This window comes from Fistularia commersonii, chromosome 6 (assembly GCF_037954325.1).
Source record: "Fistularia commersonii isolate RoL2024-O1a breed Wild chromosome 6, RoL_Fcom_v1.0, whole genome shotgun sequence".
In the NCBI taxonomy this organism is placed as follows: domain Eukaryota; kingdom Metazoa; phylum Chordata; class Actinopteri; order Syngnathiformes; family Fistulariidae; genus Fistularia; species Fistularia commersonii.
The window spans coordinates 3,510,778-3,528,359 of NC_141289.1; the positions used below are offsets into that span (position 1 = coordinate 3,510,778).

At 44.8% G+C, this 17,582-nt stretch overlaps 1 protein-coding gene across 1 annotated transcript in view; it reads left to right on the forward strand.

Annotated features, from left to right (window-relative positions):
- gli2a (GLI family zinc finger 2a) overlaps positions 1–9,921 on the forward strand; it is a 97,155-nt gene extending 87,234 nt beyond the window's left edge. The window contains exons 10-14 of the mRNA XM_086147763.1: positions 404–553; positions 1,734–1,898; positions 3,540–3,821; positions 5,071–5,437; positions 5,550–9,921. Coding sequence (XP_086003889.1) covers positions 404–553; positions 1,734–1,898; positions 3,540–3,821; positions 5,071–5,437; positions 5,550–7,897 — 3,312 coding nt within the window. The 3' untranslated portion in view covers positions 7,898–9,921. The remainder of the gene's footprint in view (positions 1–403; positions 554–1,733; positions 1,899–3,539; positions 3,822–5,070; positions 5,438–5,549) is intronic.
- The last annotated feature ends 7,661 nt before the right edge of the window (positions 9,922–17,582 follow it).

Genomic DNA, 17,582 nt, shown 5'->3' on the forward strand with positions numbered 1-17,582 from the left:
TCCCTGGTTCAAATCCTACAGGGGGTCTGTCTGCGTGGAGTTTGCATGTTCTTCCATCTCTGCGTTGGATCCTCCAGGCTCTCCGTAGCCCAAAAAAGAAGGAGCTTCTTAGGGGACCCTAATTGTCATGTGAAAGAAAGCATGAAAGGTTCTTGTTTTTATGTGAGTGAGAGGGTGGGGAAGAATAAGCACTATGAATGATGAATGATTCATTAACTTTTGACACTCTTGTGATCCCCATGTACATCATACTTGAAGTATTAAAGATGTAGACTGTGATTGATTCGAAGCAGAATACTAAAAATCCACAACTTTAAGGGGTCCAGAAGATGGAGAAAGTCAAGATTATTTGTGGATTTCTAAAAGTCTTCCCCTGCGTGTTCCATTTTCTCCCCCCCGCCAGCACATCAACAACGACCACATCCACGGCGAGAAGAAGGAGTTCGTATGTCGCTGGGAGGAGTGCTCGCGGGAGCAGAAGCCTTTCAAAGCCCAGTACATGCTGGTGGTGCACATGAGGCGGCACACCGGGGAGAAGCCGCACAAATGCACGGTGAGAGCGCGCTCGGAGGCGGGCCAGTTCGTCCGAAGGGCCGGTTCCGAGGCTGCCGGCGCCTTTTCGAAATCGGGAATAATCCGTATCGCTTTGAGTTTATCGGCCGGTACCTTCGAAAGACATGTCGCTCCCACTTGCACCCTTACCAGAAGATGTCTTCAGCCTTCTGATCTGCGCCGGGTTTTCTATATGACATTTATAATTGACGCAATATGATGCGCTGTTAGTAATTAGGTCGGGAGCCGAGACGCTTTCAGTCTCTGGCTCACTGCTGTATGTTTAATCGGAACTACGGCGGTTTCATCTTGGCTCCGCCAATGGGTCTTTTTCCTTACCCGACGGAGCCTAAGAAGATGTTAAAAGGCTTGTTACAGACCGTCTACGTTAAGAGATACCGAGGAGCGCCAGCTGGAATCGGCCCTTCCATTCTGCCGCGGAAGAAAACCTATTAAAACGAGTTTTTTTTGCGCTTATCGCTTATGAAATCACAGAGGTTTTTTTTGTTTTGTTTTTTTTTTTTTTCGAAGCCACATGAAGATCAAATCGAGGGGCCTGTTTTCCCGGCTTCAAAGTGCGCTTGCTCACAGGCCCTTATGAATGCATTAAAACAGATGACTTGCGAAGGAGACGGGTAAAGAAAGCTGATTGACAGCGTTAGCGTGTAATAAAAAAAATACGCACACAAGCCGGGGGGCCTTATTAGGACCAGGCTGTATTTTCTCCAAGCGAACCCCATGTGTACCGCCGCCAAGGACGCCCCCAACCGCCCTCAGCTTCATGTCTTAACATAGAAATCCCTTCGAATCGGGTTTCTTCGAGCCGAAACTCCCTTTTATTTTCAGAGTCAATTTCCTGCGCGACGGCTCAGAAGGAATAGTAAATGATAGCCGGTTGGACGGGGTAAAACGACTTAGCGCAGACGTCTCCATCCAAACAAAGCACACAAAGGGCTCCGTCACATCTCACCCTGAGTTTACATATTTTACATGATGGGTCTTTTTCAAGGGGGTTCTTTGCTTTCGTGTGGCTTGCGCAGCAGGAGGGCCGATTCGATTTCAACGCAGAGAAGTGCTAAGGATTTTCACCCACCACCTGTGGATTTTAAAAAAAAAAAAATAAGGAAGCAGGAAGTCGTTCTCACCCTGAACCCACCTTTGTCTGGGTTGTGCGTCCGCAGTTCGAGGGCTGTTCCAAAGCTTACTCCCGCCTGGAGAACCTCAAGACCCACCTCAGATCCCACACCGGGGAGAAACCCTATGTGTGTGAGCACGAGGGCTGCAACAAGGCCTTTTCTAACGCCTCCGACCGGGCCAAGCACCAGAACCGCACGCATTCCAACGAGGTACGTCCACAGACACACACACACTGGGTGATACTTTGATTTGCTGCCATTCAAGACGCTTATCCGGTATGATCAGTGCTTTTCAGCCCCAACATGGCAGGGTTCAGACTTGTACCCTCGGGCTAGAAGTACAGAAATGTGAAATGTAGAACCTCGAGTTTGAAGAACTTGATTGACATAACGGCCATCAGATTCCTAAACAACTGACAGACGTTTACAATCACGGACTACCTCAGAACAATCATCTGTACTGGAGTGGTTTTTTTTTTTTTTTTTGGCGCTTTTGGAGTTTTCCAGTGCTGTACTTGCCTGGATACATGTCAGTTTGCACACGTTTCACTTGCCATTGCACAATAATTGTTGCCATTGTATGATTGTAGTCACACTTGTTACCAAACAGTGGTTCTTAAAAACTTGTTACCATTGAACAATTGTAGACAAACTTGATATTGTGCAATACTGGTCAAACTTGTTGCTATTGAATAATAGTCGTCAAACTCGTTACCATAGAACAATAGTCATCAAACTTGTTACCATTGTACGCTAGTGGTAAAACTTGTTGCCATTGTACCATAGTCATCAAACTTGATGCCATTCTACAATCATGGTCAAACTTGTTGCTATTGTACAATAGTTATCAAACTCTTTGCTGTTGTACAGTAGTTATCATTATTTTTGCTGTTGTACTTTAGTGGTCAAACTTGTTGCCATTGAACAATAGTCATCAAACTCGTTACCATTGAACAATAGTCATCAAACTTGTTGCCATTGTACAAACATAGTCAAACTTGTTGCTATTACACAGTAGTCATAGAACTCTTTGCCATTGTACGATAGTTATCATTATGTTTCCTGTTGTACTATAGTGGTACAACTCGTTGCCATTGTACAATAGTGGACAAACTTATTGCCATTGAGCAATCGTTATCAAACCGATTGCCTTTGTACTATAGTTGTCAAAATTGTTGTCTTTGTACAATTGTATTCCAATGTCTTGCTATTGTAAAAAAGTGGTCATACTCAATGCCATTGAACAATAGTTATCAAATTTGTTGTTGTTTTACTATAGCGGTCATACTTGTAAACATTGCACAGTAGTGGTCAAACTTGTTGCCATTGTACAATAGTCATCAAAGTTGTTACCACTGTAGAATCGTCATTCAACTCATTGCCGTTGTAAAATCACGGTCAAACTTGTTGCTGTTGTACAATAGTCATCAAACTCTTTGCCATTGTATGAGTGGTCAAACGTGTCAACATATTACAATTATGGTCAAACCCGTAACCTTTAGAGAATAGCGGTCTAACTTGTTGCCAAAGTACAATAGGCATTAAAATTGTTGCCATTGAACGATGGTGCTCACACTTATTGCCATCACACAGTAGTGTCTTTTCATTCACTTTCCCTATTGGGCTAATATATCAAATACTTTGAATCCTCAGGATGTCTGTTTCATGTTTTCATCCTAACAGAAGTCTGGGGTCAAATCTTTAAATTATAATTCTAAAAAGTCACATATTAGGCTTCAAAATGCAGGCAGAAATAAAGATACCGTTCGGCATGTAAGTCTTCCCTCTGTGGACAAGTACACGTACTTGTACAAGTACAAAATAAAAACAATATGCAATACCTGTCCGCAGAAACCGTACGTATGTAAGATCCCCGGATGCACCAAGCGGTACACGGACCCCAGCTCTCTCAGGAAGCACGTCAAGACCGTCCACGGACCCGAAGCCCACGTCACTAAGAAGCAACGCAGCGATGCCCCGCCAAGGCTACAGCCACCAAAGGACAACGGAGAGAACGAGCTGAATGTCAAGCACAGCACGGGAGGGGCGGACGGACGCTCAGAGGCCAAAGGCACCCCTAGAGGAGCGGAGGACTGCTTGCAAGTGAAATCCATCAAGACGGAGAACTCCATCGTAAGTGCGGATCGTCTTTTTCAGAAAGCGCCTGTAACTCTCTGATGGGCGATTGGTTCAAAAGCCGGTTTCCCTTGTTTCTGCCCGACTCACTGTTTACCACTTTACTAACAATCAGAGGTTAAACATTTGACTGCGTGCACCTCCTAACTCACCTCTTTGGTCCTTGCTTGAACTTGCTTTTCTCTTTCCTTCCTAACTTCCCCTTAATGTGGACAGCCTCCGCTAAGGTGAGCCCTCCGACTTGTCGCGGCCGAGCATGAGATGAGCAAGCGCGCCCTCGCCTTTTCCCACCGCGGCGTCGTACTCTAGCAACTTCATTTGCATGTTATCCAATCTTTTCGGATTTTTATTTTTTAATTTTTAGAAACGCCCCGTCTCTGTATGTGGGACACGTGTGCTTTCATGAAAAGAAACAGCACCAGCTGCCATTAGACTGGATTTTTCTATCTTCCAGATCACTGGCAGTAGCCTCTGCCGTCGGCCGATGATAAAAGTCATTGTCACATTAATATTCAGAGGCTGGGACTGTTTCAATATGTATGCCCAACAAATAGTGCCAGCTTCAAGCTGTGATCAAGACTTAAGTTCATTTTGGGTTCATTGAATTACAGTTTCCGCTGGGTTGTTACTCACAGAACTCATCTATTATCCACTTGTTTTCTTGTAAATAAGTCAAACTCATCTATAATTAATGACATCATGGAACTATAGGCCTTTATTAGTTATTACAAAACACCATTACAATCAGAATTCTTAAACGGGGGGGTGTGATAATTATTTAATACATACTACAAACTTGGCGTGAGCCTTTATCATTTATTAGTTCATGCTAGTCATTTCTGTTTTCCAAACCCCACATCTTTAATGGTCACCATTGGGGGATGGCGACGTTGGTCGCGCCACCGCTTGTGACGGACGGGCTTTTGTTATTAAAGCGAGTTTAAAAAACAAAATGGGAAAGCCTTTTTTACAGCTGATATGGATTAAAAAAGGTAAGAAGTGCAACAGGAACAGCTCTCATCAAGTATCCCATGACTTGAGGGGCCAAAATTCCGCCCCAGTCTCCTTGGGAAGAGTCCTGTGCACAACACATCAGCCTGTAATATGTGTTTGCCCGCTAGATGCTATCCCCGCGCTTGGTTTTACCACAAACCGAAATTACTTCCCAATCAGCCTTCTTATTGGGGTTGCACATCGTAAAATTCACGTATACCAAAAACCCCTTCCCCCTCCTGTGTTCCCCCAGACGTATCAATCCAGTCCTGGTGGCCACTCATCATGCAGCAGTGAGCCGTCACCTCTCAGCAGCGCCAACAACAACGACAGTGGGGTAGAGATGGCCATCCACAGTGGGGGCAGCTTCGGGGACCTCAGTGCACAGGATGAGTGCCCCATGGTTGACTCCACTGTCCCTGCCGGGGGCCAGCATGCCGGGATGGGCCTGCAGCTGAGGAAGGCTGTGAGTCATGGTGGTGCCGTTACTATCAAACTGGAGACTATCAAGAAGGAAAGGCTGAAGACAATGAGAGACTCCTGTCCGTGGGTCAACTCTGCACCTCAGATCCCGCAGGGCCAACGCAACAGCACCAAACTGCCTCCGATACCTGCCGTTGGTACGTATGTAAGGTTTAGAGTTTGGGTTCTGTCGTGAAGGTGCAAGACAAGCTGCCGATTGTGTCCGGTAGCCTAACGCCTGCTGTGTGATTTCATGTTGCGTAAACCCAGGTACCCTGCTGGAGAACTCCAACATGGCGAACAACTTAAGCGGCACGTACCCCGGCCAGCGACCGGTGGATCAGTCCTTGTGTGAAGTGACGCTGCTGAATCAGCTGAACGAACGGCGTAACAGCACCACCAGCACCATCAGCTCGGCGTACACCATGAGTCGGCGCTCCTCGGGCATTTCACCCTGCTACTCCAGTCGTCGCTCCAGTGAGGCATCCCAGTTCGGTGCCAATCGCCACAATAATATCAGCTCGGCCGACTCCTACGATCCGATCTCCACCGATTTGTCTCGGCGCTCCAGCGAGGCCAGCCAGTGCGGAGGAGGTGGCATGAATGGAGGAGGGGCAGGAGGTCTCCCGAGCCTTCTCAGCCTGACTCCGGCTCAGCATTATAGACTCAAAGCAAAGTACGCTGCCGCCATTGGCGGAGCGCCACCTACCCCCCTCCCCAACATGGACAGAATGAGCCTCAGAACCCGGATGACACTCTACAATGACTCACAGGAAGGCTCAGCGCATCTGTACCATCAGCCGCTCTCCGGAAATGTGCCACGACGTTGCAGCGATATCGGCTACGGGAACCACAGCATGATGCCGCATGAGGTACCGACCAGCCTACCACGTCGGGCCAGCGACCCGGTGCGTCGTCCCGCCCTCGACCCACTCTTCTTCCCGGGAGTGCAGAGGTACAACAGCATGAACAACGTGAACCCCATGAACGGCGCCTTGAACTCTGAGCGCCACCAATCGCTGGCAATGCAGGGTTATACCCGTTCCGATGGCAGCCTGCAACGGTACCCCTTCACCCCCAGACCACCCAGCATTTCTGAGAATGTAGCTATGGAGAACATGGCAGTAGATGGAATGTTGGCCGGGGGGGAGCAGGGAGGGGAGGACGATATGATGCTACCAGATGACGTAGTACAGTACCTCAGGTCCCAGAACTCCGGCACCCAAAGTCAAGGCTTGGGGCAAATTGACTATCATTTCAACAACCAGTCTCAGGGCTATCAGACAGGCCTCGCCCCACCAGCATCGGTCTATGCCCAGAGAAGGGCGGCGGTGGTCGACGCCACCATGACCCCATCCGGTCAGGACATGCAGCCCTGTCAGATGGATTCAAGCGGTACCCAGCAGCCCTTCTCGTCGAACATGAAGAAGAATAACATGCCTGTGCAGTGGAACGAGGTAAGCTCGGGGACCGTGGACACCACGACCAAGCTCTCCAAGCAACAGCAGTATCCTCTGAGAGGGAATCTCGCTGTCGTCCAGCAGAGGCACAACTTTAGTTCCTTCCAGGCGCAGGGACAGGTGCCGGGCAGCAACCAGCAGGTGGTGCCTATGAATCAGAATTTGTCTATTCAGGGGTATGTGAACCATAACAGCAAGAGACAGATGAACGTTCCTCACCAGCAGCAACAGAGACAATGCAACAATCTGAACTTTAGTGACCAAATGAGTCCGCAGCAAGGGTTCGGCCAAGACGCGATCCCAAATTCTATGTCAGCGAGCACTAGCGCGAGACCTGCCCGGAACGGTGTGGCAGATCAAGAACTGCAGAGTTACCGATCACGGACACAGGGCGATGGGTATCCCGGTGTCAGCATCGTGGATCAGCAACAACACCACCACCATAGTGTTGTATCTCCGCAGCAGCAGCAGCAGCAGCAGCAGCAGCAGCAGCAGCAGCAGCAGCAGAACGGCCTCCCCAATGGCAGCCGAGGGATGTTACACCCCAGACCTCCGGCGGAGCCCAGGTCAAGTGTCAGACAACACGCGGCACCTGGCATGATGCAGCTGAGCAGAATACCCAAACCCGCTGACCTGAGCCCCAATGTTGGCAATGACACCTCCGAGGCCAGTCCGAAGCGGCCAAGTGGGTCAGCGACCCACAACTCTGAGAACCCCAACTCCGGTGTTTTCTACACCGGTCACATTCATATGTTTGAGCCTACATCTGCCAGCTTTGACGCCGCTATGTCCCCTTGTGCGAGCCAGCTTCCGGGCGCAAACAACACGACAACGGGCAACATGGCCTCGCCCGGAGTCAACCAGGTCTCCAGCAGCACTGTGGATTCTTCAACCAGCGGAGCCGGCGGTCCGGAGCACGCCCAGATCGACTTTGACACCATGTTGGACGATGGTGACCACTCCAGCCTCATGTCGGGCACCCTGAGCCCCGGCCTTCTGCAGAGCCTCTCCCAGAATTCTTCGCGCCTCACCACCCCTCGCAACTCGGTCACTCTTGCATCCGTACCGGCGGGGATGGGCAACATGGCCATCGGCGATATGAGCTCAATGCTCACGGCGCTGGCCGAAGAAAGCAAGTTCCTCAACATGATAAGCTGAGGGTGACGAGATTAGCTCATCGTCCATCCAGTCGTCACAGTTTATACATCAGGAATAATTGGACTACACGACGAAGCACTGATTGAACAATTAGAAACTGGCGATTTTTTTTTATTTTTTTTATTTCTTCACTGTCCATACTGACATGATTATCTTGTAATATTTTTCCTCAGATTATAATATGTTACGTTTAAAGGTTAGTTGTGGATACAGCTAGTGTTGAAACAAACGCTCATCATTTGTCAAAAAGCCATACCTTTTTAGCTACAAGTATATAATAGCCAAGGCTGTATAAATACATGCACCTAAAAAAAAAACTGTTCAGTATTTCCCTGTGTAACAGCCCTTTAGAAACTCGTGCACTACAAGCAGTTCGCGTCGTGCCTTGCCGCGTACACCACGTTCGGACGAAATGCAGAGTTGGCAGGAAATTGACTCGATGTGTAGATAGTGTATTTTCTCGTGACGACCGTGATTATCGATTTATCAATTATGCCGTACGGTACTCGCTTTAAGTTATGTTACAAAACCCGTAAAATTTAAAATAGGGCTGTCATGGGTTAAGACACTCGCGCCAACTGTTGGGACGACAAGAGAAAATGTACCATTCCCCGATCAAAGTACTCCTCTCCGGAAGCTGCACCATGTGTGATGTAAATGAAGGGACTAGAAGCACTGACTTGGTGCGCGACAACGAGGTAACATGTACTTGAACTGCAGGGCCCTTCACAGCAAACTTTTACCGGCAGTTCTTGTGTTCTCTTGACAAACCCCAAAAGTCAAATCCAGCATACGACGGACAGCAGGTACATGCCTTTTGCAGTATTTACTGCAGTATTTACTGTATAAACATAAAGTATATATCGGTATTACGCTATGGTAACACAGTAAAAGGCTCATGTATGCTCACGTGATGTACGCAAAATAGGTACTTCAGTTTCAAACGTTTCCTGCCCGCATATTTCCCTTACATGCGTCACATTGCCCAAAGTTGTCACGATACAGCCACTAGTGGGCAGTTCAGAATTCACTTCCAAGTTTCAAGACCCGCATACCATTTCGGACAGTATCTGCTTTTGGACAAAAAAGTTACAAGTTCAAATTTGGTCCTCGGAACTACTCTTTTACATTCCCACGGGCAGTAAGGGACCACGGTAGGGTCACGTGTGAAGTAAGGGTCTTCACCTTCAGTGACATACTCAAAAACGAACCGCCCGAAGAAGAGGAAGACAACACAACATGGAGAGGGAAGTTGCCACAGCATCCATGTTCCTCATGGGAGAATAATAACCATGTACTACAAGATGGGTTGAAGTGTTTTTATTTTCTCCCGGCACTGCTTCACCATGTGAAAAACCCCGCCGTTCGCTCACTCCATACTGATCCTCCATTTTGACCTGCTGCGAGCGATCCTAGAAACCTCTCAGTGATATAGCCCGCGAAAAGAGCTCTGATCTCTTTGTCAGAACCATTTCTTGCTGGTAAGAAGACAGCCGACCAGTGACCACAATACTTCAAAATGATGGCACTCCGCAGTCCACCCAAAGTACCTAGTAATGGGTACCACCATATGAGTTCCTATGGAACTGTTAGCCGGAGCTAAAATGGTCTGAGGCTTGATTGAGGTCCTTGTTCCAGGTTCCTATGCTGACAAAAACGCTCAGTTCCTGAAAAGGTTTCCGGAACCGCAGAAAGTTCCTATAGTGACAAAGGGGCTCATAGCTAACATGGTGACAGTGGAGCAGCTGATGATAGTGTATATTCTTAGGAGACACAAAAGAGGCAGCACAGTAGATGGTTGTGGTCTAAGCGGCCATTAAATACATAGCGGCATTTGAACTGAGAAGTCCTCTCCCTGGTTATACCGATGCCATGTTGTCTTTTTGTTCTTTTGCTGGTTGCACTTGAGTACACTGCACAACCCTGCCCCCCATGACTTCCTGTGGTACTGCTCCGTTTGCTGCATCTGCAAGCCCTCCGCAAGTACAGAACTCAGTTCCTGTGGACCAAGAAAAGGACCCTCCCTCGAAGTACGAGCTACAATGGTACAGACACTGAGGTCCATGGATCCTGGTTCCTACTCTGTCAGAATGCACAAAGATATGGCCAAGTTACTGAAAGGAATTGCCAAAAGTTCCCTCAGTGAAGGTGTCAACAAGAGTTATCTTGTCTTCGAGTTCTGTGTTCCTTTCACTGATGGCACTTACAATTCCACCCACAACTTCGGGCGGTACTGCTCAGTTTTTGCTACGTTTGGCTACGCATTTGCGAGCTCCCCAAAAACAAACAGAATTACCCTGGTAATGAGGGACAGGATGCTCCATCCCTACTCATATGTTTACCATAGAGCATACATGAGCCTCAAGGGTACGCCATTGAGACGAGGTGATAGCAATAGTTCATAAAAGTAACCCTTTAAAAAATGGACCTTAGCACGTAGGTCCAAGACATCTTAATTAGCGTGCGCGTAATGATGTTCACATCCATTAACCCCTTAAGTAATAAATCCACCGTTGTTGAATGTGTTATTGTGGAAACGATATGCGACCAAGAGCACACATGCTATCATCTGTTTGCGCCTTAATTATTACCGCATTTCCAGTTAGCGTACCCTCGTTGTGACGTGTTGCCACACCCACATGCACTCCTGCACAAAAGAAAATCTTTGCCAAAGTCCCATCTGACCAGAAACGCATAGTTTTCCTGACGCGGTGCAAAGGACACCCGGACAGCCCTAGTTTAAACGCCGAGGCTTTTCCGCTCGGTCGTACAAATATTACGATCCGCGGGCATTTGTGTGCTTTTTGATCACGGCCGGAGCTCCCGGGGACGGACGGAGCTCGTTCTCGCCTACCGGATCAGAGGCAAACCCCCCCCCCCAAAACCCCACCCCACCCCCTGGGTGTAGGGGATGAACCCACCGGGGTAAAATGATTGAAAAGGACAAGGATCTGCCTCCGCCCGAGTCAATCTGGGCACGCGGTCTGATGAGGAGCGTTCTCTAAAAGAATATACAAGTACCTCTGTGTGTTCTCGGTCGAGATCCAGCCCTAATTAACAAATTCATAGCAACCCACCAACAGCCCCTCCCCTCCGCCCCCTTTACCTCCCCCTGGGCTCGGAGTAAACTGCATAATCCGGGGAAGGGACAGACTTTGATTTTTACTTTTATTTTTTTTTATGTTTTTTTTTTTTTTTTTTAAACCTGTTTTTGGACAGGAAATCAGATTCCTCCCCCACCCCTTCCCGCTCCCCGTCGCCCCTTCTTTTTTTTTTTTTTTTTTATGTTTTCTGAATTTCTAAGTAGCCTTTAAAATGTGTGCGCGCGTATGCTACCATATACTTTTACCGTGCTCGGTGTGTTTGAGTTTGCGTGACTGTGTGTGTGTATATAGCTTTTGTACATTTCAAATAAACTATGATCTTCTTCTTTATTTTTTTTTTTTCCTCTCGTTTAAAAAAAAAAATCCCCAAAAGTCCCGCATTGTGTCTTCTTTGAAATCACGTGGTCTTCGCTCCCCTAAGGCGACATGAAAGTAACCCCCGTGTGATGCATGTGAAATCACATCTGATGTTTTCCACCGCGACTCCCCGGACAGGGATTTCATGGAAATGCAAAGACAGTTTCCCAATCAAATAGGAAAAGTTGAACGCCCTGCAATAGAATTCAGTTTTTCTTTGTATTATTATCATGTAATTAACATTCGTTACAAGTAATAACACGCTAATAACATGTTTGTTAAACGAATGCATCCGTAAATATTGGATTATAACAAAGCGGTGCCGAGGAGAACTTTTTTAAACGATTTATAAACTGCAAAAGCGTAAATAAGCCACGCGCCGAGGTCGATAAATAGTTCATGAGAAGCTTATTAACAATTAGCTGAGCTAACATGCTGTCGTGGCGGTACAAGAATCCCACGCGATTGAGCTGGCTCGTCTTATACGACAAAATTCCAAGGGGTTTGCAAAATATACATATACAGACTCACTCATTCATGTCCTATAGAGCAGTGGTCCCCAAAAAAGTTGGGGACGCTACGCTACACGTAGATTGTTTATATCGCGACCATAATAATAAACGTGAATCCACTGTGTACTCATATGCAACTTTATTAGCAGCTTCCTCGTAACATTGCGCCAACATGAGTATAATAAAGGCTTCATTTCCCCATATTACGCAGAGCGGGCTTGGTCTCTGAGAATCACCTGTTACGATAAATCCACATTTCAAGTAGAACTTGATATTGTCTGTTAAATTCTTTCTTTTTCTTGGACGTTTTAGGCTCATCTTCTAGAACTTTTCCCCTTCGAAAAAGAAACTTTCCTGATTAATTTTGGCTAGCTTGTGGGCTACATTTTTGGCGCTCAAGATGTAACCGAGAGATTCAGGTAATTTTTCAAAATAAAAGATTTTGCAAAATAAAGATTGCTCAAACTCAGATAATAGCGTAATTTCCGAGCGATAAACAACGATGCGGCTAATGTATGGACTTTTTGGGCTAACGCCGCTAAAACATTTATCCTTGTCTCATCGGATCAATGAAAAGACCGGGGAAATTCTGAATCTGTTCAACTCAGACGTCGAAGAAGACGACTTTGACGGTTTTAGTGCGCAGGTGGAAGCCCTAGATAGCGACTAGCCGTTGCGGCTTATATTAAGGGTCGCTCAATAGTCCGGAAATGACGGTTAATCCAACGGAAATAACTGATTATTTCTTGGGCGTCCCGGAACCAATTGATCCACGTACCGGTATCGGTCCGCGACCCGGGGGTTGGTGACCGCTGCTATAGAAACAACTCACTCATTCACATATAATTGAGATGCATACACCCATTCACTCATTCACATAATATAGAGACACACAACAATTCACTTGTTCATTCACAGATATAGACGTACAACCATTCACTCATTCATTCACTTCAATCATTCACTTATTCATATTCTTGAGAGACATTCAACATTCACTCTCTCATTCACATATCATATAGAAACATTAAACCATTTGCTCACTCATTCACGCATCTGCGCAGTTCAGGGTCTCCCCTGTGTGTTTTTGGTTGATTCGACAACAGGGCTTTAGATTGAACGTAGCTTGATGCTAATGTGCAGCTCAGCAGGTTTGAGGTGCTTTGTTTTTGGCTTTTGGGAGCTGAGAAGGTTCTTCATCAATAAATAATAATAACAATCGCCGTGGAGAGAGGCGACGGGGGCCCACAGGAGCAGACGAGGAGGAAACGCCGGCGAATCATTTTTTAATTTGACAGGCGATATTCAGCCGGGGTTCGTCGGGGAAACGCGGCCCGCTGATTACTTCTGCCATCGGAATTCCTCATTCTCTCAGAGAGCGGGGAGGAGAAAAACAGCCCCGGGGTAGAAAGAGTCTCACCCGAGAGGAGAACAAGAGGTCAGTGAGGCAGAAGCAGATGATCAGACAAAAGGCGTGGAAGAGGAGGAGATGGCGGGGCTCGCCGAAGAGGAGAGGGGAAAAAAAAAAAAAAAGTGAAGTTCAAGTTGTCAGTAAGCTCTCAGCCGATTGGCCGAGCCGTTGAGAGTTCACCGAAGGCGTCATTGCCGTTACCGTTTTAACCATCGATCATCAGATCCCGATAACTTATCACTCATCGATTACGTGCATCATGGTCACCACGGATAACGCGTGAAAAGTTAGCTTCTTAGCGTGCCATTTATAGTAATCGGTTCTTCTCATTCAGGCTTTCTGCTCGAAGGGTTCGGTGAAAAAAGCGCAGGGCACCAGGTAGGATCCCTGATGGACAACCCCACCTGAAAAAAAAAACAAAACAGTCCAATCCAGGAATGCTTGAAAGTATCACCGGCAAGCATGTCAGTTGCCTTCAGACTTAGCATTACAAGGCTAGGTCTAATCAATTAGCAATAATTAATCAATACTTAATCTGTGAGGTTCATTGTTTTGATTTGATGTAGGTCACATGGTGTAATTGGTTTGATGCTGGTTTATCTGGTGATCGGAGGATTAGCTAGTTTGCAACGCTAATTGCCGATAATAGGATGCAGCAGCAGCTAGCATGAGTGCTAATCATCAGGTGACCTCCATAAGATAAGATAAAATCTTATACATAAATATAAAATATACATATATATATATATATATATATATATATATATATATATATAAACAAAATGAATTAAGAAATTAAAGAATTAAAAGAAATGATTGGAAATGCCTTTTGCAGAGCTATAAAATACTTATAATGATGCATTTTAAGGTGCCTTAATCAATACTCAAGTACACCATACACACATATAAAAAAAAACACAGATTTTAAAGAATCAATAAAAATAGTAATAATAAAAGTGACAAAGTAGGAATAAATAAATGAATAAATCAATCAATAAATAACATTTTAAAAAGATATATATCTGCATTCATACACACACACACACACATACATGCATACACTTATATGCATGTATAAATACATACATACATACATATATCAGAATGTATAAATACATATAAATACATACATACACCTATCAGCAAAACAATAATAATAATAAAGTGACCGAGAATGGTTGGAGAAAAAGCTGGTGACAAACAAACATGACGTGGGTGGTAAAAGCAGAAAGGCAATAGGTATTAAAGTAATAGGTGCTAAAGGTAATAAGGAGAATGCATAAACATAGTTATAGTTAGTCGTAGTTATAGTTATATTACCGTTGAATTGAAATTAAAATGAATGAAAAACAGTAAATGGAAAATATACATCAAAAATTAAATGAAAAAGTATATGTATGTACATATGTATATATATACATATAAAAATATTGCACAAACGTAGTTGTTACTACTTGTTTATTGAATTTGTCTTTCAATGTAGGACTTTTTGGGGAAAACCTCAAAAGCTAATGTTATGATTAGCATAACAAATAGCTCTCTGCAGAGCATCCGTCCAAACGCCGCGATGATGTCAATACAATTTTGCTAAATTTCTTGGAAACCGGGGCGTCTCAGAAGATCCCATCTGCAGCTGCGCAGCCCAGCAGCTGCAGATGGCTCGGACCAGGAGCATGGGCAAAACTCCAAGCATCTGAAACATAACTGCTTGAAACATCCGCTTATTTTAGCATCGCTGCTTCACTAGTCTTATCCTACCAAAGATCACTGCTAGGTGGACTTCTTAGCTCTGCTGCTAACTAGTAGACTAAGTAACTAATGAATTTTAGCCAAATGTTCCAGTACATGCGTCGGTTGTAGCTTTTTGATGCTGCAGCCCATCAGTTGAGAGACTAGTCAGGGTAGTTTAACCAGTTGAGTGTGACAATAGTTTTGACTAGTTGATAATAACTTATAATGCATTTAATTTATGGCGCCTGATTCAGCACATAAGGACACCCTAAAGCCATATACATACGCGAAAAAAAACATATTTAAAAGAATCAATAAAAAAAAATTAAAAAATCGGAAAAATTGGCGTTAACGGAAAAGTGGTAAAAGTTAAAAAAATAAAATAAATAGACCAAAAGCGACGGAGCAGTTTAGTCAGCTTTTATTGACCAGTTCTTTGCTTTAAAAAATAACCCTGAACCAAAAATTAGGAGCAGCTCGAGCCGAAAACATCTGCATTTAGCAGACGGACATTTATAAACACATCCGTTTAAAGCTCTGTCACTTTCGTTTGTTTTTTTTATTTTCACTACTATATCAATTATATTGTCACTTATATTGTTTTTATGTATTTTGGTTTCTTCTAAAAACTGCATTTTGCGTTCATTTATATGCCTGTACGGTGTTCTTGACAGTCGAGTACGGTGCATTAGATTGTCATAATATTTTTTTTTATTTTATTGTCGTTATAATTTTATGTACTATTATAATAACTGCATTATTATATAAGAATTAGTTTTTTTTGGGATGGGTTTTTTTTTTTTTCCTTATTTTCCATACTTGAAAGCAGAAAAAGAGAGAACAAGCGAGGGATGGGAGTGTGTCCCGTCTCACTCTTTGACCTCCGAGGGCAGGTCATCATCATAAAGCCATTCACTAATGCAGCGTGTGTGTGTGTGTGTGTGTGTGTGTGTGAGAGAGAGAGAGACGCTCCTCGGGTTCGTCCTCCCCTCCAATCAAAGGCTTCTTGCATCCAGATCAGAGGACCCACATCCGAGTCGAGAAGGTTACAAACCCACCCCCTCCTCCCCGTCCCTCAGTTACGGCCGCTTGGCCCACAGCCTCGGGGGATGTCCGCCATGAAGGCCGTCATTGTGGTCCTTCTGCGGCGTGGGGAGCGCAGGGGTTAGGTGGGTACGGGGGCGCGGGGGTCCCTCAACCCCCGACACCCCGTGACCTCTCTTAGGTGATCCTCCGGGGTGCGCTGAGGAATGCCCCGCCATTGAAATCAGACTTTCCGATTAAAAGCTGGCGTGTTAAAAAGAGTACGGTGACCTCCTCTTAGCTCTTGGTTGGCTCTTTTATTCGGTTTCTGTTGTAAGTTGAAACAACACAAAGAATTTTTTTTTTCACTGGAATCATATTTTCAATCCTACCGCCACTGTTATAAAAAGCACCATTTTTTTTTTTTTTTTGCTACTATCATCTATTTTTATTCTACTGCCACTGTTGTAAGTGTCACAAAGATTTTTTTTTTTTTTTTTTTTTTTTTTTTCTGTTATCATCTATTTTTATCTGTTTTTTATTCTGCCACCACTGTTGTAATTGGCACAGAGATTTATTTTTTTTGCCGCTATCATCTATTTTTATTCTACCGCTTATATACTTTGTCTATTTAAAATTTTTGTGGCTCTCTTTTATGCTTGCCTCTGAGCCTGGAGTCCTTACAAAAATTTTGTGACGCTCGCGTAAACACTCGACTCTTGAACGTTCACACACACACACACACACACACACACACACACACACCAAGCTTTCAGCCTGCCAGGGCTTGCTAAGCAAAGTGCCTAGAACTATGGAAGCATATACGTAGGTACTATAATTCAAATTAATATGCATCAGCAGAATGCAGCATTTCTTGAGTCATAACTAAAATTAGTAATTACTAATCCAAACTGAATTTTTATTTTCTTCTTCCAGACTGCTCATTTTGTAACTTAATCCAAATGAAAAAGTAAAACATATTTAAAATTACGTTTTCAAAAACATATCCCGGCAAATCGCTATCAATTTACAATCACAAATGTTATATTTGAAATGTAAAATACATTAGCAGAAATGTTTTTTCATTTTCAGAATGTGGCTGCATATTGACTCAAAACCAAATTGAGTAATAAGTAATCAAAACAAAATTTTTACGACGCAATTAAAAAGAGAGCCAAAAAAAAAATGCGTTTTATCCTTTTCATGCCCTGCCGTACAAAAAAGGTACCAAAATTCAATTTGATGACCCAGAACCTCCACAGAACGTTTTCGACATAGCCCGAGCTAGCCTCTTTAGCATTCCTTTCCATGTGATCAAAACATACCTTGATAACGGCATCAGTTGGGGGAAAGTATTCAGCCAAGTTCTATATAATCCTCTCAAGACAGTCAGGGCACCTGATTCTGTTGGGATCCAGGGCTACATGTCTCTGCGGTTCCCTTCACCTTTCAGTTCATGCAGTTCTGCACCAGAGAGCCTGATTGAGCAGCAGCCCTGGAGGAGGATGGATTTCAGCTGGGGTGCAGTGCGCACCTGTATCTATCAA